General features: G+C 43.2%; 1 protein-coding gene across 3 annotated transcripts in view; it reads left to right on the top strand.

Moving 5' to 3' along the window:
• Nucleotides 1–21,548, top strand: part of NEDD4 (NEDD4 E3 ubiquitin protein ligase) — a 1,992,497-nt gene that overhangs the window by 325,602 nt on the left and 1,645,347 nt on the right. Inside the window, exon 1 of one of the 3 annotated variants that reach the window (XM_086958340.1) lies at nt 10,202–11,812. The exons of the other annotated variants lie outside the window; for them this stretch is intronic. Coding sequence (XP_086814466.1) covers nt 10,232–11,812 — 1,581 coding nt within the window. The 5' untranslated portion in view covers nt 10,202–10,231. Of the gene's footprint in view, nt 1–10,201; nt 11,813–21,548 lie in introns of those variants that run through there. 3 annotated transcript variants of the gene reach the window in all.

Raw genomic sequence — 21,548 nt, 5'->3', positions numbered from 1 at the left:
CAGTTCGACGTCCTTATATATGGCGAATGCGCACTGAGGCGCTTTTAGATCCTGTCTATGATAAAACTGTAAATGACGCCATAGAACAATATTTCACACTCAATAAGGGCACGGTTGATCAAGCTGCTACGCTGTGGGAGGCTTTCATGGTCACCATTAGAGGTGTATGTATTGGGACAGCGGTGGGCATACTTTGTGACATACGGTCACGTTTGCAAAGAATTGAGGCGGAACTGCGGGATCTGGAGAGGGATTATGCTAGCCGTCCCGAGTTATCTACGCTGGGAAGAATACAGAAATTACTGGTGGAGTATGACTCGCAGGCGGAAGCGAAGTTAAAATATATATCTCGCAGACCTACAGCTAGGAGAAACGGGGAGGCGGGCAGGCCGGGTCGGACGTTGGCGTTCAAGATTAAGGCGAGGTTGGAGCAAAAACGTGTGGATAGAATAGTGGATGACGAAGGTGGTGAGCATTGCACTCCAGAGGCTATAACGGAACAATTTCGTATATTTTACAAGGATTTTTACAGCACGCAAGGTCTGTTGCCGATGGAAGAATTCGATACGTATTTGGACGACATAGCATGTGCTTGGTTGTCAGATGTGCAGAGTCGATATCTCTTGTCTTCCAATTGATGATCAGGACGTCAAGTTGGCTATTGCGGCGTTGGCTAATGGCAAGGCGCCGGGCCCGGATGGGCTGCCAGTGGAATTTTATAAGAAATATGCTGATCTCATCGCGCCGCATCTGCTAGAGGTATATGCTGAGGCGTACAACGCAGGGGTGCTCCCCCCATCCGAGAGAGGCACTCATAGTTACTTTACTCAAGAGAGATAAGCCCCCGGAGCGCAGTGATTCTTACCGTCCATTATCACTGATAAATATTGACGCCAAGATCCTAGCGAAAATTATAGCAACTAAGCTACAGCCCCAGATGCAAGGTTTGATTCTACCGGATCAATCCGGATTTGTACCTGAACGATCCACTTTGCATAACTTGTGCACACTATTCTCTATGTTCCATGTGTTAGAGCCAAAGTTAGAGGCGGCGGCAGTGTTACTAGATGCTGCCAAAGCGTTTGATTCGGTTGAATGGCAGTATATGCATGGGGTCATGCGGCGTATGGGGTTCCCTCCCCAGATTCTTCAGTGGATAGCTATGCTGTACACAACGCCAACGGCACGGGTGCGAGTCGGTGGGCTGACGTCTGCCGCGTTGTGTATTGAATGTGGAACTTGTCAGGGTTGCCCCCTATCACCCCTGCTATTTGCGATCATTCTTGAACCACTGGCCTGCGTCATTCGGCAGCGACATAGAGAAACTGCCTTGAATTTTAACTATCGGCCGGTCTCGATTTCACTCTACGCGGATGATATGGTCTTGTTTGTGCGTGAACCGTCGCGATATCTGGCGCAGTTATTGCGGGAGTATGTGCGGTTTGGCTGCATATCTGGGCAGTACATTAACTGGGAGAAGTCGTTTATAATACCGCTGATGGCTGGGACTGCATGTCCGGATTTGGAGTTTCCACTGGTCTGGTCAGTAGACCCAGTGAAATATTTGGGAGTGTGGGTGCATCGGGATCCGGCAGTGGTGATTCGGGAAAATGATGGCAGGGCATGTTCAAAATTAGAAAGCGTGGTCGAAACCTGGTTGCAGCTGCCTTTGTCACTGGCGGATCGTCTTGCACTCATTAAGATGGTGGTATTACCCCGCTTCCTTTATTTGTTCGTGAATGTGCCCATAGTGCTTAATTTGTCTTTCTTTAAAACGCTCCGAGGCCATTTGCTTCGACTGGTGTGGGGAGGAAAGGCGGTGAGAGTGCAGTGGTTGGTGCTTACACGGGGGTATGAGCAGGGTGGCTTTGCGGCGCTGGATTTCTATTCATATTACTAAAGCGCACAGGATCAATACCTGTACTATGGGTATAGGCCGCATGCTTTCACGCCGCACATTGCGGGGGAAGAGGGGGATGCAGCTCCGATTCCTCTGCATAGTGTGGTCACTCATCACTCGAGGGGAACCCCGAAATCGGAGATCAACGCGCTGGACGCTACGGTGTCGGCCTGGCAGCGGATAGGGAAACTGGCACAAAAGTTACCGTTATATGCGCCGGACTTGCGTCTAGAGTATCATGCACAATTGTCAGTCACACACGAGGCCCCGTATCTGAGGGTGATGAGGGAAACAGGCATTTCCCATATGCGGGACGTGTACCCCAATGGCACGTTTATCAGACAGGATGACCTGAGTCATATTGTGAATCAGTCGCTGCTCTTCCAATTCGCGATACATCGCTTGCGACGCGCGGCCCAAGAACATTACACTGCCTTTAAGGATGAGCCCCCTGCACTGGTGTCTTTACAAACTGTCCTCACTGTGCCTAATACCAAGAGATTAATCTCCAAACTCTATAAACGTATTAAAGACGAAACAGTGCTGGGCGAGGATAAGAGCTGGGCCAAGTGGAATGCATGTCTGACTGTTGATATTTCTGAAGATAACTGGAAGTTTATATGTGGGCTGACGGGAAGGCTATGTATGAATGGAAATCTTAAAATCATCCATTTTAAATATGTGCATCAGGTGTACTACACTCCAGCACGATTGTATAGATATGGGTTGCGTGACACGGCGAGGTGTGACAGATGCGGTCAAGATAATGCAGACTTTCTGCATTTAGCATGGAACTGCCGGACGGTGGCTGCTTTTTGGACTGCTGTGATGCGTAGTTTGCGTGAGATGGTTGCCGCGGATCTTCCTTGTACGCCGCTGGTATGTCTTCTCTGCTGTGTGCCACATGTTAAGGGGGCGAATGGCATAGTTTGTGCGCCTTGCGCTGCTTATGGCTGCTCGGAGGGTGGCAGTTACGTGGGGGAGAGGCAAACGACCTATCCTAAAAGCTTGGCTTATCGACTTAGTGTATTGTCGGGATAGCCTCAACGTCTATGCGGAGGAGCTGCACCGATCGTCGAGGCTGAGGGATATATGGGAGCCTCTGAGGCTGCATCTGGTTGCACATACTGAGGAGGGCATTGGTTGAAGTACTGGCGAGAAGTGAGGTGCACGATGGGATGCTTGTGGCTGGAGAGTCCACTGATGGGAGCAGCGTGATTGTCACATGAACACGGGGTATACAGACTGGCACTGTGGTCGCGCTCTGTGCATGACAAAGCATTGTGATTGAGGATGTTCTTTCCTAATGATTTTATGTTATCATTTCTTTTCCTTTTTTGTTGCATTGTTTTTTTTTTTAATTATTCTTTGTTTTGGGTCTGGCATCCGCTGTTTTGCATTTGCCCTGGATTGTTCTCATATTGAGGGCATGTGTTGCACTTACATGGGAAGTTTTTAGGATTGACAGACTGTTGCTGTAGGTAAATCTACGATGTTTTTCCTTCTTGTATGTGCTATACTTATGTTGCGAGGACAAGCTAGCTGCTCTCTACGCTGGAATTGTCCCAATCCTAGAGGAGGCTTTTGAGTTATGGAACTTAGATTCCATGAAGGAAACTAGGGAGGATCTTGCACATGTACACGAGCACCTAATTAGAAAACTAGAAGCTGACCTCTTCTGTACCAGACCTCCTAGAACTCAGGGATTGAACAAAGGCACTTGGTTTAACCCCGCATGCCGAGCTGCAAAACGTGATCTCCTATCCATTATAAAAGCAGGAGGCCCGAGGGAAGAGATCTGCTCCAGAAGGAGGGCTTGTAAAATACTTATAGCTAACGCCAAGATAGAGTGGGTCGTGCAGCACTGGGAGAATCTATCGGAGTCCTTAGCAATAAGTGACTCCCGTAGATTCTGGAGGATAATTAATCATGGATGTGGAGATCTTCCCTCGGCAATTGAACCTAACATTGCCGCATGTGTCTGGCAAAAACATTTCCAGTTGTTATACTCTTTAGAGAATGGGGGGATAGAACCATCATCACTCATCATTCCTGATAGTCAGACCTCTGATCCCTTCACTATAAAGGAGATCAGGATGGCGATAGCAGGGCTGTCCTCTGGAAAGGCACCAGGCCAGGATGGGGTGCCGGGTGACCTATACAAACACGAACCTGGAATCTGGGCGCCCTACCTCATTGTGCTATTCAATGCAGTGCTGGGGGGAATGAAAATACCAGATACTTGGCTGGGGGCGGAGGTGGTCCCGATTTTCAAAAAGGGGTCGCCCCTGCTCCCAGCCAACTACCGCCCAATCAGCCTCATTGATGTCTCCCAGAAGTTGTTTGGAAGATTGATACTCAACAGGCTGCAAAGTTGGATAGAGGAGACTGACATCTTGAGCCCTCTCCAGGCGGGATTTAGAAAAGGAGTCTCCACAGTCGACCAAATACTCAGACTGAACATCATCTATTGGAAGACGGTACTCATCGAAGGCGGAACACTGTACGCGGTCTTTGTAGACCTCCGTGCCGCCTTCGATTTAGTCCCGCGGGCTAAACTGTGGGTGGTGCTGGCTGAGTTGGGTGTCCCAGGAGATATCCTCCATATCTTAATCAGGTTGCACACTGACAACTATGCCCGAGTTAGATATGGAAAGGGAGGCAGGCTGACGGACAGATTCCCCGTTCACAGAGGGGTAAGGCAGGGCTGCGTATTGGCGCCGACCCTGTTTTGCTTATTCGTGAACGGGGTGATAGAGCACTTGAATAGGATCCCTAACATCGATCTCCACAATTGAACAGCAGCAGGGTGCCAGCGATCATGTTCGCGGACGAAACCCTGCTGCTGTCAAAAACACCAATGGGGCTCCAGAAGGTCCTGAATGGGTTTTTGGGGTTTTGTAACGGAAGAGGCCTGGAAATAAACCCCTCTAAGACAAAATTCATGATCCTCAACCCCAAACCCCAAACCTGCCCAAATCCCCGCCTAGGAACCACAATCCTGGAAAGGGTTCATGTAATAGAATACCTTGGCATAACCCTCAACCAGAACCTGACATGGTTGCCACATAAAACAAAAGCAACCACAAAATTAGTCCAGAGGGCAGGTGCCATTACAAGAATTGCCAACAAATCTCCTCTCCGCCCATTTGCACCCGCCATCCACATTTACAAAGCTCAAGCCCGGGGGGGTATTATTTATGGGGGTGAGCTCTGGGGACACATTTCGTTATATACCATACAGGTTGCAGAAAACAATTTTATAAGACAATTAGCTGCACTTCCCCCGAGCACTCCTCTTCTCCCCCTAAGAATGGACTTGGCACTACGACCAATCACGGAGGAATTGGCCCTTAAACCCTTGACTTACTGGAGGCGCTTATGGAGCAGCCAGGATCTGGTTCATTACAGAAATGAACTGCAGGAACTTCTAAGATCAACCTACGCCACCAAAATCCCGTGGTTAAAGTACATCAGGGATATGTGCTCGACCCTCGGAGTCCCTGAGCTATGGTCCAAACCGGAAATAGTGTCCGCAAGGCTCTCTAGAAAAGATCTTTCAAACTTGTTCTAAAGCGTCATGCTCCAGAAAACCTTGAACTCTATCCGGGAAGGATCCCTTACCGACACATTCATAAAGGTAAAAGACTCATATAGCGTTGAATACGTACTAGACGGCATGACACCTGTGTTCGCACGGAAGATCTACATGCAATGGAGGTATGGATCTCTCCCCTTGAGGTCCCTTACTAAATCATGGGCAGGCCATCTGGACTCAGGGGTGTGTCCTGCCTGCAACTACAAACTGGAAAGCGATCTTCACGTGGCTCTGTTTTGTAGAGCCTACAGCAGAATTAGGAGTTATTGGCTGGTCCCCTATTTAAAGAACTTGGGCTTCCGAACCTATGCTCCGGCTTACAGAGTCCTTAAGTCAGACTTATCGCCACCAACAGTGTTCGCAGTGGCAAAATTCCTGACGGCAATGTGGAGAGTACGCACAAAAATAATCAAGGACGCTATAGCTGTTTGAATACTTTTCCTCTTTATTGCTTTGTACATTAGTCCTCATATAGATTTGCTCTTATCCTAAGTAAAGTGCACTTCAGAAACCAGATTGCATCTATGAGTTTGGGCAATTGTTTTTAAAATGTACAGCACATTTTATAATGTTCTTAACCTTTTAACTGATTAAAATTATTTGTACATCTTTTATGATCTTTCATGATCGAAATAAAGATTATTTGAATTGAATTGAATTTAATTGATTGAGGATGTCCTTTCCTAATGATTTTATGTTATCATTTCATTTCCTTTTTTGTTGCATTGTTTTTTTTTTTAATTATTCTTTGTTTTGGGTCTGGCATCCGCTGTTTTGCATTTGCCCTGGATTGTTCTCATATTGAGGGCATGTGTTGCACTTACATGGGAAGTTTTTAGGATTGACAGACTGTTGCTGTAGGTAAATCTACGATGTTTTTCCTTCTTGTATGTGCTATACTTATGTTGCGGATGTACCTATTTTTCCTTTGTTGATAACAATAAAAAAAAATTAAAAAAATACTGCACTCAGTGTGTTCATCTTAGTCTCATTGGCTTTTTCTCAGACTATCCCGTTATTATCGTGTCCCAGATGTCACACACATCTAAAAACACAGCTCAGTCACTCCCACCCTTTCAGTGCTGACTGTCCGTTTGCGGGTCTTACTGACAGCTTGCCAATTCGGGCTGTGTCTCATTTTGATCTATTCACACCACCCACTGCCCCCATATATCAGCTCATCCAAGCACATACAATACTGAAAGAAGTTCCCATTAATCACAGCCCTTTTGCCTTGGGGCACCAAAAATCCAGTGCCAACGCGGCACCATCAAACGAACGACCGCCCTCGTGGTATGATTTCCCCTCTTACCGTGTACTCTTGCTTCCCGAGCTCTGTCTCAACCCAGCAGCTCAGCGCGCCAGTATCTCTGGGGCGATCTACCCCGCGGCTGCACTCCACGCCCAATACGGGCAGGTCACATAACCGCTTCTCATGTAAAACGGCCAGACACTCCCTTCACAGTGGCGGCCATCTTAGAATGTTTGAAGAATTACGGATATGAGTGGCACAATGCATTTCCCCTCATTATTTCGACCGTTTAGGTCTTGTAATTAAAAATCTAAATGATTTGGTTCCTCCTTTTGGTAATACATTTTAAATTACATGAATTGAGTCACAAATGGTGTGCCCTCGGTGCCAAAAGTGTATAAATCATTGATTCCTTAACCCCTTCGATGCTCATGACGGAACGGTTCCGTCATGAGCGTCGGTTGGCCTGTGCTCATGACGGAACCGTTCCGTCATGAGTCCATAAGCCCAATGGAACGTTCAGCACAGCGCACGAATTTGCGCCGCGCTGATGAGGTTAACCAAAAACAATTGCACCACATTTCTATAGAGCTATGCGCAATGTGTGTTATATACATCCATATCAGTATTCTTATATTCCCCAGGGATGCTTACCAACCTTCCCGCCACCTCCACTACAGTGCACTTTACCTGTGCATTTTCCCCAGAGTTAAATGCACTCGTATGGGAAGATATTCTTTGCGTGTCAGGGTTCCTAACGGTGGAACTCCCACCCAGAAACTCTGAGAAGCTGTCCCTCATTGACTACCTTTCGAAGACAGCTGAAGACCTGGTTGCTTTCAGTTAGCACGACCTGAATAGACCTGACCTGATGTGTAAGCGCCGGGAAACCCCAAGTGTGTTGCTGAAGCCCTCTATACAAAAGTCTTACTAACATTTGCAAAATGTCATAGCGGTATTAAAGGAAATAAACGTACAACTTTCAGCCTGTCCTGGCTTTTGAACCAGCAACATTAGCATCCTACAGTACTGCCACATGGCTCAGTGTGAGAACGAGGTGGGTGTGGAAGGATCCACGTTGTCTTTACTGCTGTCATGCATTTCACTGCCATAGACAGAGATTGTGCATGCATTTTGCTTGTGCTGTGAGCAGATTTTGTTCAGTGTCATAGTCATGGGTAGGACTAACAAACACTTTCACATTCGTAAAATGGCATAGAGGCATTGAGGGAAATACTAAACTTATGACTTTCCGCCTGTCTGGGCTTTTGAAGAGTATTTTTGGCTTTCTGGCTCAAACAGTGGGTATAGTGAAACTACATGTCCGAGCATGTGCGAACCAGAAAACTGCAAAACCAGGAAAGACTTTAAATCGCCCAAAGCGCTTGGGCATTTGTTGACAAAAATGCTATTTGTCATATATAACACTTTCATCGACCTGGTGGAAGGCAGTGGGCACCTACCTTGGAATAAAGAATTGCAGGTCAAGTTAGTTGTGAGTAGACCAGCAAAAAGCCCCCGTACCCTCCCCCTCCTAGATAGTTTCGATTTTCTGGTTTTGTTTAGTATTGTCCATTTACTTTTACTTTTAGTTACAGATTTGTGATTGATCGTTTATAGATTTTCCACATGTTGCTGTGTGGAATGTAAAAAACATTGACAGACCCAATAGATTTTGCATAGGTGTAACCTATTGGCTTTGCCAATGCTTGTTGTTTTTACACATCAAATTAGCTAGTTCATGGAACGATATAGAATGTGGCGTGATCTGCTTTACTAGCTCACGCTTGATGGCGCAGTTGCCTTTACACCTCCTTACTGTAATAATGTAAGTGGGCATGTAAATTTGCTGTGCTGATAAAAAAAAATATATATATATATATATGCACACACACACAAATGCTTTGAGAGCAGCAACTACATTACCAGTAGGTACTAGCTCAGAGTGTGTCTACTGTGTAAAAGTTTAAATTAGTTCACAGCCTCAATATACTTTTGCCTATGGTAATTTGGTCCGGCTTTGTGATACTTTAGGTGCACTGCATACATAGGTCAATAAAGCTGTGCTTTGCATACATCTGAAATACATTTTCATTACTGGATATCTGTGGTGGCATTTTCAGAATTGGATGCTATTATTTCTTTATTTGCAGCCTGTAACTTTTGGGACCCTATCGCAGTCCACATGCCGTTGTCTGGGGAAGAGGATTGTGTATGAAGTGAAAGTAAAATAAAACATCTGAGTTGTCATTTACAGTATCACACGTTTCCTTTACAAGTGGTTGTGCATGTGAGTAGCAAGCCATTTGCTGCTTAGTTTGTGAAGAATAATTATTTGTACAGTCGTTGGGACAGGAATAGTCCAGATCCAAAACAGAATCTGCAGACAGGGCCATGTTGTGCAGTGTATTGACATTTTATTTTTGAATTGCTGCCTCGTGAATTCCTTCTATAAAAGAGCAGGCTGTATAGTTATTGGTGTCCCCAGAAAGGGAATGTAACTCTCGCACAATATTTTGAGTGTTTCCATTTGTGATTCTGTAGTTTGCAGTACTAAGCAGCTCACAATATCATGTATCCAAGTTATATATGATTGTTCCATATTGCAGTCTGTCGATGTTATTTAAAAGTTTACGCAGTGCATGCTTTCTGTGTGTTCTCTCTCTCATCGGAAAATTGGATTTGAATGCATATTTAGTTTGTTACTGCAAGATGTAGGGTTTGAACATTTAGTTCTAGAGTCAGCTGGAACTGCAAATATAGTGCTGAAATCAGCGTTGTGGTTTCCAAGAGTGTATTATTAAGAAATACTGCTTTTGATTTTTTTTGTGTGAGCTTTGACAATTTGAAATTATAATAAGCACTGGTAGCTTCCCGGAAAACTCAAACTTAGCTCGTTTCCAAGTATGGATAGTATTTGGAAATTCAATCCCAACTTTGATACTCAATTATGTGGGACTTCATTCCTACCGACTTCCTGTAATTCTACACCCACGGGTAAAAATATTAGCGGCCGTGGAGTGCTACAGAGTTTCGACATGTTGATTCAAGTGGCTGACGGCTAAGCCCGTGTGCCTGCAGCAAGAACGTTTTATAACTTTGAAAGGCCGGAGGACTGTTGTTCCTGCTGGGATTCTTTTATGCAAACTGGACGAGGACTGATTGGAGCACAGTTGGCAGTGTTTCAGTGTCCTGCAGCTAGATCGAGTGCTGGGTAAGTGGAGGGTTTTGATTGGGAGAAGTAGAAGACGTTTTCCAAACTGCATCCTCGAGGCGGCTTTTATCTATTCGTATGAATTTTGAGCATCGTTTGGCGACGACCTTCCTCAACTGTATCCGAGGCACATACCACAGCTTTGGGAGCTCTATCAAGCTGCTTACAAATCAGCCCGAAGCGAGTGGTGTATTCGGTGCAGCTGCCTTTTGCTATTTTGCAGACACATTTGTGGATTTCGCTCAGTAGCATGCTCGGGAAGACGAAATGGCAAGGAGGTTAAGATTGCACTTCGCAGCAAAAAGGAGTAACACTGATCCATTGCCAGAAAGCTCAGGGGACTCTCTGGATAGCAATGCTTTTATGTACCCAAGAAGACTGTCGCCCACCTCTGCTCCAAAAACTATACAGATGAAGCTGAGTAGTAGGGAGGCCGCTGTGCAACCTGTGTCAGCGGAAATCTGGAATTCACAACCGTGTGTGCCCTTTTCACCTACAAAAAACAGAAAGAAGAGCACGTCTCTGCACATTTCTTTACAGCCAACGAAGCCTGGTGGTTGTAACCAATCAGGACATGCGGTATCTACGCCTGGTGACACGTCTTTGAACGCTGTTCACAGTGAAGTGCTTAGTTGTATTGGAATAATGGGCAATTATGACTCTAAAATGTTCCTGAATGATGCCAGCAATTTAAGTAATATAACTGTTGGTGATGAGCGCTCCTGTGATGCTGCGGCCAGTGACAATGCTTCCTGCAGTAGCAGTAGTAGTGATTATGGGTCATGTACAAGTACCACTAGTGATGCTGGATCATGTAACAATAGTGTCACCAGTGACAGCAGTAGCTGTGTCCTTTCCACAGGGGATGCTACTTTGTGTAACCTCTGTGTGCAGGGGAGTTCATCCCATGCCAGCAACAAATACAGCGCCTATCAAAATTTCCCCCGTGAGATTGTTTCAAGAAGTAAAAGTACCATTCCTTTTGAACATGGTGACATGGAACAAGAGAGGGAGATCATGCAGTTGCCTAAAAGAAGGAAGTCTAAGCTTCCATTGAGGCGGTGTTCATCCTTGGTGATTTTTCCTCGAAGTCCTTCCAGCACTCCTCCAACATCTCCCACAGGACCATGTCCTCTGCCCAGCAAAAGTGCTTATCAAACCTCGCATCAAGTAATGATGTGTTCTAATGAGCTTTCTCAAAGTGAGGCTGTTGGTTCGTCTCTTGGTTTTCTTGCATCAGCAGTCAATGGAGTCCGACTTTCTAAAAACACATTCCCTAGTGGGGAAGTTAGAGATGTCAGGCCACTTCATTTGAATGCCTCTACACAAGAGAATGTTCAGAAAGTCAACGCCGATTTGGATCAGATTTCCGAATTAAAAACACCTGATGAATTTGCTTGCATTTCAGTGCATTTCACTCAAGAAAGGCCAACTACAACTAGGACTGAAAAAATTGGGGACCACAGCACATATAAGCATCCAAAAGCTAAGTCTGAACATGATTCTGGTGCAAGCTACAGTCATATAAAGTTGATACGTAGCAGATCTGCTTGTTTACCATCCTCCAAAAATTCAGAGTGCAGGATTCACTTACACGGACAACTATCAAACCAGGATGCCCATCCAAATAAAATACACCATGTTCTTCAAAGAAGTGTATCAGAAGGACCTATTCAACAACTTTCTTGTTCATCCAATATAAAGTGCAGTTGGCAAAAAGAAGGGATGCCTCATTTGCACATACAGTTTGTACCCGGAAGTAAAGATATTTTAATTCCTGTTGAAAAAGAAAACCATAGTAGCACTTGTAGTGATATGGTTTATAGTTTGCCAAGGAGACAACCAAAGGTGAGTGTGTGATGCTTATTGCAATTAATGAAGAACCATTTTTATTCATGCTGTGTACGTGTGGATTGGTTGCAGTGTTATGTGTTTGCTACACATTCAATATTACAGGAAGACATCTCTTTTTTCTAGAGTTTATGGAGTTTCATTATGGCATAAAACCTGACTGCATTTCTGGTCCGCAAATTACTAGGCAGTGGCCCCAACCGTGAGCCAAATTCTGCAGCTTCCGTTCGTAGATCAGATGGCACTGAATTGACTAATTATGAGAAACCTTTCTTGCTAAACTGTTAAATTAACAGTGATCATTTTTCTTAGAGAAGTAACATTTAGAATTAATTAATTCATAAGGGCATCATTCTTAAAATATCTTCCATTACGACAAGAGAATGCACATCAGCTTTTTTGAAACTCTATGTTGCAAATGCTACCTGAGAGTAAAGCACTGTGTGCCGATTTGAACTGAATTGTACATTTGCAGAACTATGTTCATACTTAAAAAGGACATACTGTGATAATTTTGGATCCTTGGAGTGTGACTATGTCGAGAACACTTCCGGACATCATTCACTGTCCTCAAACATTCTATTTATTTTCCTGTAAGCTGGTTTTCTTCACAGACGGGTTTGAAAAGAAAGTGGACACTTCTCAAAGATGTTGTTATGAGTAGACATGGCTTATTTTCGTAGCACTTCTGAACTCCAGTATTAAGCCAGAAGTACTACAAGAGTAAGTGCGACAAAATAATAGCAAATCGGCCCATATTTGTCTCCCTTTTTTGGTTAGGCCTATACTTCTTTTGATTGTCATTGACCCCCCTACTTGTCTGTGGGAAAATGGGGTAGTCCACTGGGTCAGTTTTAGGTCTCACCTACAGACAACTTTAGCTGTCTGGTGTCAAAGACTCATTGTCTCTAATACATTAAAATATTTAGATATAATGGGTTTGGGTCAGCGCCTTACCCTGATTGGATGGCCTTCTTGTCCATCTCTGGAGCATTCTTCTACACTACGTATTGATTAGGTACCTTATGGGTTACTTTTTCTATTCAGAGAATTATTATTATTATTTTTTTTTATAGCATGCCATTGTAGTGTGTTTTCTTGCTTTCACGCTGTGTGCTGCTGCTGCTTATCCAAGCCACCTCGTCTGCTATGCATTTTGCTCCTCTTTCTCTCCCCCACAGCTATACAATTGTACTCCTCAACATTTAAAAGAAGCTTTGACTCCTCTGACTCCCATTTTTCGTTCCCTCCATGCCTTCCTCACCTGGCCCTGCTGCTACTGCCAGCTAGTGGTTTTGATTTCCAGCTTCTAAACACCACCCGCCCCTCCAATGCTTTCCTGCCCCGTTATGTTCTTCGCGTAATGCTGGCAAGAGATGGTTGGCTAGGCCAAAAGGCAAACCTGATTGACTTTGCCAGGCCTTTTTCTGCATGCTGTTGTTGAAGTGCAAGCCACATCACATTATTTGTGTAATCTTTGGACCATTTGAATTGCACATATTATTTCAAACTTGATAATTTTGTGGGGTATGGCAGAATCTATGGCAAATGTTAAAAGTTGTACTTTAAATGATGGCATCTGTCTGCAACTCTATTAACAGACCTATGCAATTCGTATTGATTTGTATTCGAGATTTGTCATCAATCAACTTACTAAATCATTATATGTGAAACATTTTAGTAATTATAAAATATTTACAGTTAATTTTAATGTATATTTTAGTAATTTCTTACAGCGGTCTTGTGTTTTGAAACTATACCAATCAAAGTAACTTGATGAGAATAAATGTAAGCATCCACCTGATTTGTATATTTTCAATTACTCAGAAATATGTTCAATAGATTTGTTTAAAAATGTCTTTTTATATCCCAGTGTTTGCATGAATGCATTCAGTGCATCCATGTTTTGCCTACTAGAGACAGACAGAAAATTTTCATTTTCAGAGCCACAAAGTTAAACCTATTTCCTTTGTTGTTTTCCAAGGCATCTCCTTTAACTTTTTATTCAACGTAAAGCCAGTTCTTTGCAATGGTGCCAACTGACATATATTTTACGTAACACAAGAAATGCATTGTGAAGATTTTGCCTAGTTGAAAATGCCTTTTTGGAAAAATTAACTCTGGATGGCAGATAATAGAGGTTTTCAGAAGGGTTTTGTTTCCACCAGGTACAAAATATTTCTTTTCAAATTCTCATTGCGTCTTTATTGATGAAAATTAACTCCGGCACTTTTATTTATTTTTATTTAATTTATATATTTGTCTGTTTGTTAGCAGGCAAATCATTTTGAACAGAAGTTGTGTACAAAAAACATGAATTTTGCATAATACAAAGGTTTGAATGAGTTGATTTACATAGACAATTAAGCATTGTGATTAAGGTATTTACATGTGTAACAGAAGCTTTGAATTTAGATAAACATTTCATTGCATATAGATTGTACTGTTAACCCAATAAGGACAGGATGTCATCGAGGGAGGTGGAGAGAATTAAAAAAGACGCCCCAAATTGGTCCCAACGGGGTACTTGATGGATGAGCATATTTGATTCTTGGGTTAAGATCAGTGGGTGATGTAGTCGTGAATTATGAAAAAAGAGTAGAGTAAGGTTGCGGGAGCAGAGGGAAGAGGTTAAACACGAAATCAAACATGATGATGATGGTAGACCTCCAGTTCTATGACTGTCAAATGCCCACACTGAAATTGGACAATTTTTTAATATGTCCTTCTCAGTGGGAGCTGCTTCTGGGAAGCAGTGGTGGGGCGGATAGGGGGAAAGGGGGAGGTTAAAAAAAAAACTATCACCTACCGGGGGGAGGTGGCCGGCCCCCGCGCCTGTCCTCTCCTCGGTCGTCTATGTACTCTTCCTGGCTTCTGTGCAACCGCAAGCAGGAAGCACCTAGGCTCGCCTTTGCCAGTCACAAAGCTGAAATGCAGAGTTGAGATTGGTCTGAGCGCCATGGTTCGGCACTCAGACAGGGAATGGGAGCCTCGACAAGATCTCCACCCAGGCTGAAATGGAGCCTGGGTGGAGAACCTGAAAAGTGTGCATGACTGTTTGGCCGACCCAAGAAGGCCGGTGAACCAGTCATGGGCACGTAGAGAGTGCTACCACTCTTCCCCCTGCGCTGCCCTGCCCCACAAAACTTCCTCAGCACGGAAAAAATGCAATTATAACCCTGCGTTATCATTTTCTATTTTCGTGGGTCTGAAAGGCAGTGTGGTGACGCTCCTCGGCATTAGCGGAGCAGCCACCCTGGCTTCTTTTGGTAAACGTTTGGCCCTGCCTTGCTTGTAAAAGGAATTATACTTTAGGACTTGTTAACAATGGCATTTCTTTCTGATTGCTATCCTAAGAGCAGTGCCAGATAGGATTGGTTTTGCATGATTGTTGTGAAAGCTGTGAAAGTAGGAGAAACCCACATTGGTGTTTTGTGAAGAAACTATTCAAAATAAAATGAAAGGCTCCCCTCCCATATAAAATATTAGTGTACACAGCGCTAGCAAAGAGAATTTATTTTTTAGATCGGTCCACTATAAAGTGTATTGTTAAATGTGGTTGACACGTGGGCTGGCAGATTAACCCTTCTTTGTGCTTGGAGCATGCAGATTAAGTCTCTCATAGTGGCTGGTTGGAAGTCCTCACTGAAAAATTGGCATGAGATTTAAGTGTACATACTTTATCACATTTCAGATCCTACGATATTTATTATTTGTATGTGTTTAACAGTTTTGTATAACGCTGACAAGACCCAACAGTGACAAAATGTTCTACGTGGGAGTTGTCTCCAAAGCATTCTCTGAGGCGTAAAATAAAAGGCATTAATTTCCGTTTGGCATTACTTAGTTGGAGCAGAAGGCATAATGACATATCTGACTATTAATATTTTAGACTTAAGTGAGGACTGTTAGTGTGTAGCTGAAACAAAACACAAACTACAACAAAGTGCAGTATTTACATGCTGTGAATCTTTCCAAAGCAATTATGTCCGGAAACCTGTTTTTAAACACTCATTTGTGGCTAAATAAGGGCATGGCACTGGAATTTAACTTTTTTCAGTTCCATTTTCAATATGTGATGAGCGGTCATTGTTCTGCTGTACAAACAGATGATTCCAGATTTTGGGGACACTCCCTAAAACGAGTGCTTCAGCGTTCTTTGTTTTCTGCATGAGAGGGGTATTTAGGAGGATAGTGTCACAAGTCTTAGATGTTGCTTGCCCCTAGAGATCTGCAACTTCTGGGCAATGTATTTCTGGGTACTCTTGTGAAGGCACATGCAAGTGATGTTTGAAAATGAATATGGAAAATGAGGCATACATCGATGGAAATGACATATCTTTATTAACCAATTCACCTGTTGTTAACTCTACATCAACTCGCAAATATGCAGTTAGGCAGGCCCTGAGACCGAGGCCCGATAATTGCTGATTGATAGGTCACAGGTGGGAGGGTGTGTAGGTGGTAGACAAACACTTGGGTAGGAAATTCTTAATCAATCTCACAAATAGGCGCAGCGACATTACAATGGTCAGGATGGGATTTCCCCAGTAGAGCACACATGACTGGTACATGTGCTCCTAAAAACACCATAAGTCAGAAGCCACATATGTTAAGAACAAATAGTCAATCAGGATCTAGCACACGTAGTGAGGCAATCAGGACCTAGCACACGTAGTGATAACTTGCTTCCCATACTGTACATCTGGACACGTTCACCATTGGCTAAACTGTGTGCACGCGAGGTCGAGACCCACCTGTACCAACCATTACTTTATGACTCTAAAGGCAGCAACCAACACTCCTCCCATATAAGGTACGCCGGAAACGTTTTATTGCCTACTGTTTTATGTATATAAGAAGGACACCAACCAAATGTAAATTGAGACAGTCCTCATACCTAGTGCCTGCAACTGTTCTCCCGTCAGAACTGTTTAATTAAAAAACTGTTCCTGTTTTGCCAAACGCATCTTGTCTCCTGTTTTTTAAGGAATTCGAGGTCTAGCAACAGCTATGCAAGACCGGGTTGATGGTTTGTAGCAGTCGAAGATGGGATTGTGCTACTGGCGAAAATATTAGTTTGTTGTTGGAAATGTAGTTGCTTGTCTAGAATGTATCCTATAACTCTCTCACACATCTCCATGTTGTGGGCGTAAGTTGATCCAGACGTTTATTCACGTGGGATCTAATTCATATTTGGATTTATCTGTGTGTATCTTGATCCATATATTTAGGTCTGTTTGTATATTGCTTGCGATTTCCTAGAATGGGAAACAGTGTGCTCAGATTTCTGAATACGGGCAACATGTGAGATGTTAAGTTTTGCAAGTTTTTGTTTTTCTGTTTTTGCCCCTCAAATATTTGCTGTATATCAGTGCATTCTCGTTGCTTGTGACACGCTAAGCTTTGATAATCGTTTGAAATGTGGCTTTCTATATGGTGAAATGTGGAGTGGTGCACCACCTGCCTGCCCTTTCCAATGACAAGAGACTGACCAAATTGCTTTCTGTATAGTATTACTTTATTCTGATAACATCATATACATAGGCTCCAGCAAACGCGTTTCGTTCAATGGAGATTGAACTTCATCAGGGTTTAAGATTATTAATGACATCGGTCATCCAAGTTGGAAAATTCCTTAGTAACACAAATTCGTAGAGCAGCACGAGTTGCTACAGTATCCTGTTGTACCATAAGAGGTAAAGAGTATCAGACAAAGTCATTTAAATGCGTCACAATTGGCCTTCCTGATAAGGGCCTGTTATTTGTAACTGAAGCGACGGTCGTCAGCATAGCATCCTCGGAATAGGAGATAGGATTGTGGATTTCTATGTGTCTGTGTGTCATGGAAGATGATGTCTGTTTCAATATCTGATTTATGTACATGTATTTTTTCATTTGACCTTTCTTTATCATATGTTCCCAAGTATGTGAACATCTATGTATGTATGTGCGTGAGGTTTCAGTTAGAACAACTAAGTATTTCACTTGGTTTAGATATGTTGCATTTGTGTGAATTTGTTGGAGTGATGGATGACCTATGTGTGTCACTTTTTGTCTGGGTGCAGATCTGAGAACATAACTGCAGTTATATTCTTGCACACATACAAAACCACACACCCCTACACAGATCCTTAATGTGTGACTGTGTTAGTTTGCAATTGCTTGGTGGAATCTGTGCATCATTATGCAAGAGACACCTGCTTGACCCACAAACCCTTCCAATACACAGAATGTTAATTTGAACTTTTGAAAGGAGATGTTTGCGTAACTTTGCACAAGTGTGGCTCGATCCCTCATTACCCATACATACATGCATGAACTCATTCCCTATGTCGGCCAGCCACCACAGTCTAACTGGTAGCCGGAAAGAATTCCGAATTAGTCAACCACTGGACAATGCACAGTTCATCTTATAGACCCTCTGCCACATCCACAAATGCAGCAACTGAGTAAACTGTACCTGCCAATTTGGTTGGATGGATCAAAGTATCTAGTTGAGGTCAAGCACCCAGTCTTTCATACGCAGGTAGCTAGGCTGTTATAGTTTGTGGGCACTGCTCGTGAACACCAAGACTAATTTGTTTTAAATTCCCTAAAATAACATCCCCTGCAATCCTGACACCCCCCTCAAGTGCTAATAAGCAAATCTTTAACTTCGGTTGTGCTGAGCACGGTTAGATGTAGAGTTGGATTTGATTTTGCATGTTTATTATCCTTTTTGGCAATTAGACACCATTTCTTCACTTCATTTTCAACATTTTAGTCCCTTTTTCACTCTGGTATAAATGATAACTTTTCTATTAAAAGCGCTGGAATGGCAAACCCGCATAGACATCCTATACAGTCACTTTTGTTTGAGGGCAGTGCTTTTATCTGAATATGTTGTGTTCTCTGTGCTAATGCAATGAAATTGTATGTTTGCATTATATTTTTTATAACGAGATTTTGTGTATTTGTGAAACTTTACATTTTTAAAGATATCGATCCATCATCAAGGTCATTCCCTCTTCTTTTGCCATAAGTAACTAATTACCGATGGTTATAACAGGCACTGGCTCCAACAGCCATCAAATGCGCAGTATTCCTCACCAACGCTATCACCTGAAAAGCTCACTATCGTCGAGTTTCAAGTAAAAGGGAAGTTTGAAGTCATCCTTTGGGTTTTCCCTTCTTCCGGTCTAATTGATGGCATCATCGGTTTCTTCTTGAGATGTAATCACTCTGTTGTCAAACTAATAAAGAATGCGGTCACAATCTACAGGTGCCAGGTTTTTTTCCAAACAAAGGTTGGGATTAGCAAGAATCTAATGGAGTTTCCATATCACGGGCAACTTGCTGTCCATGTAGAGGTGATGAGAAAGTCCTAAAATTGCCTGAGAAGTTGGAATGAAGATAGTAAGGGGAGGCTTGGATACCTTGCAAATATGCTTAGTCCCCTATTCATAGTGGTTGGATTATGAAGTAAAGTGGGGATATGATGAGTGTTTTTGCTGCTACTAGCACAAGGAGTGCGTATTAGATTATTTGAAAGCATAGTGCTTACAGTTGCAATTACAACAAATATACTTGAATATATTATTTTTTTGCAGATTACATATACGACCACAAACAGAAATGTGGAAAGACGACAAGATTGCTTTAACACAACAAAGGATGCCTGTAATTAATAATTTACATTGCATTTATTGTTTTCCATCAGTCTTCATGGTGAGACACAACGCCTACATTTCACACATTTCATTCTATACATCAGATCCTTAAGGCGTTTTGTTGAAGCAAACATAATTGGCCAATCACTGTGTATTAGAAATGCCAGTGAATAACACTGAAATGACAAACAGTGCAGAGTTAAGCAAGACAAGAGTTTGAGGTATTACCTTATCGATAATTACTCACCTGCCAACTGGCAGAAGTTTGACTGTATGCATTTGAATACAATACACCATATTCATTCTACTATAGCCCATAGTAGAGGGCTATACCAGCTATTTATGGCAGCTCTAGCATTCAGTGAGGGTCGGAACAAGGGAGCAGGCCTTTATTGGGTGGTATAGCACACTAGAGCTGGCTTCAAGGCTGTTATGACATCCCATCCAATGAGTGCTGGATGTCCTTATATATATTAAAAAAGTGCAGCCTCCTGGTAGACGCAGAGGGTTGACAAACCCTTGCGCCTCCAAAGCTTAAGTGCCTTTCACAGCTGTGTGTGTGTATATATATATATGTGTGTGTGTGTGTGAGTGCACTCGCGGACGCGCGCAGATAAACATCAGGAGTTGTGAAAGGGGCTGTGCCTGATTCTCCTTCGTCTCTGCCAGACAGTTTTTCTTAGTTTGACACAGCTGAGTGTGACTAGGCAAAAGCTGAGGAGAATTTTCCCCCCACCCTCCTTCTAAGGCTCCAGTGACACTGAGAGCAAGGGATGGAAGGAAGTGGGATGACTTGCAGTGTGTCCTATTGTACAGCCTCTGCTCTCTTATTTCCTTGATCAATCCACATAACCTTTGGAGAGGCATGAGAGAGGGAGCAGTAAAGGGTGTGGATTAGGACATTGAAAGTTTGTAGCAGTGGGCCCACTGCTGCTCCATTGTCCTCACTAGGGCTTTCAACATTCCAATGTTCTATTATAGCCTGAACCCAAGTTATACAGGCCTTTAACAATCGGTATAGTCAGAGGCTAAAGGGCTATGAGGCTATTAGAATATTTAACTCACTGAGGGTAGAATGTTCTAAAGTAAAGAGGGTGAAGCAGAAAGACAAACATTGTAATGTTGGAGCAGAAGTCTTATACCAGCCTCATAGCCCACTTTCAATCAACACCTTTTCAGAAGACCCAACTGCAAGCCCTCTTTCATAAATTGGTAGCATCTTTCAACCAACCCATTGCTCTGGTGAGTGGTACATAGATGACCGTGTGTGAAATTTGCTTATTTCGTAAGCCGGAAGAAGAAAGATTTCACATGCTAGACCCCAAAAGAGCGGTGGATTTTTACATTAAATTCATTAAGAATATACGTTTGGATGACAAGCTCTTCATTGGTTAAGCTGGTTGTAAATAGGGTAAAGCCATCTCTTCCTCAGCAGCATTAAATAGAGGGGTGTATGTGGCAGGCATATGCAAAGTGGCAACCTGGTCTTCTGTCCAAACCTTTGCCAACCATTACTGTTTGAATTGCAAAGTAAGGAGAGTCGAACACTTTGTCCGCTCTATTCTGCGTGTTTTTTTAATTTAATTTAATATAATTTTTCACAACTCCCTTTCAAAGATTGACACTCAACATGAAACCACCTTCCATATTTCCTCAAATTATAAAAATGTGCATTTAGAGTACCATCTAAATGCTTCTGTTTAACTTTCAGACAATTTGCTAACATCTTTATTGTATCAGTAAAACCACTTTAAAGTCCTCAATTTTTTGGTGATATTTCGCAAGTAATAATAGTTGTTTAGGTCTCGCCTGAGCTAGCGCATGCGCTGATCTGGCGAGACATTTAGGAGTGGAGTTTTAAAAGTGCTGCCAAAGGCTTTTGCTGGCCTCAAGTACGCGGTTACGAGCGCAGCCGCCAGCTTTCACCGTCCGAGGCGCCATCTGTACTGCAATCAGTTCTGTTGCTGATTACTTTCACTTACACGCGCACACACACAACTCCCGTTCCCGGCCGCAAAGCTTATTTCGCTTTCTCTTTCACTTTCGCGCGCACACACCACTCCCGTTCCCAGCCGCACATC

Source organism: Lissotriton vulgaris, chromosome 2_1, assembly GCF_964263255.1.
Source record: "Lissotriton vulgaris chromosome 2_1, aLisVul1.2, whole genome shotgun sequence".
NCBI lineage: Eukaryota > Metazoa > Chordata > Amphibia > Caudata > Salamandridae > Lissotriton > Lissotriton vulgaris.
This window is presented reverse-complemented; position numbering and strand designations above follow the sequence as displayed.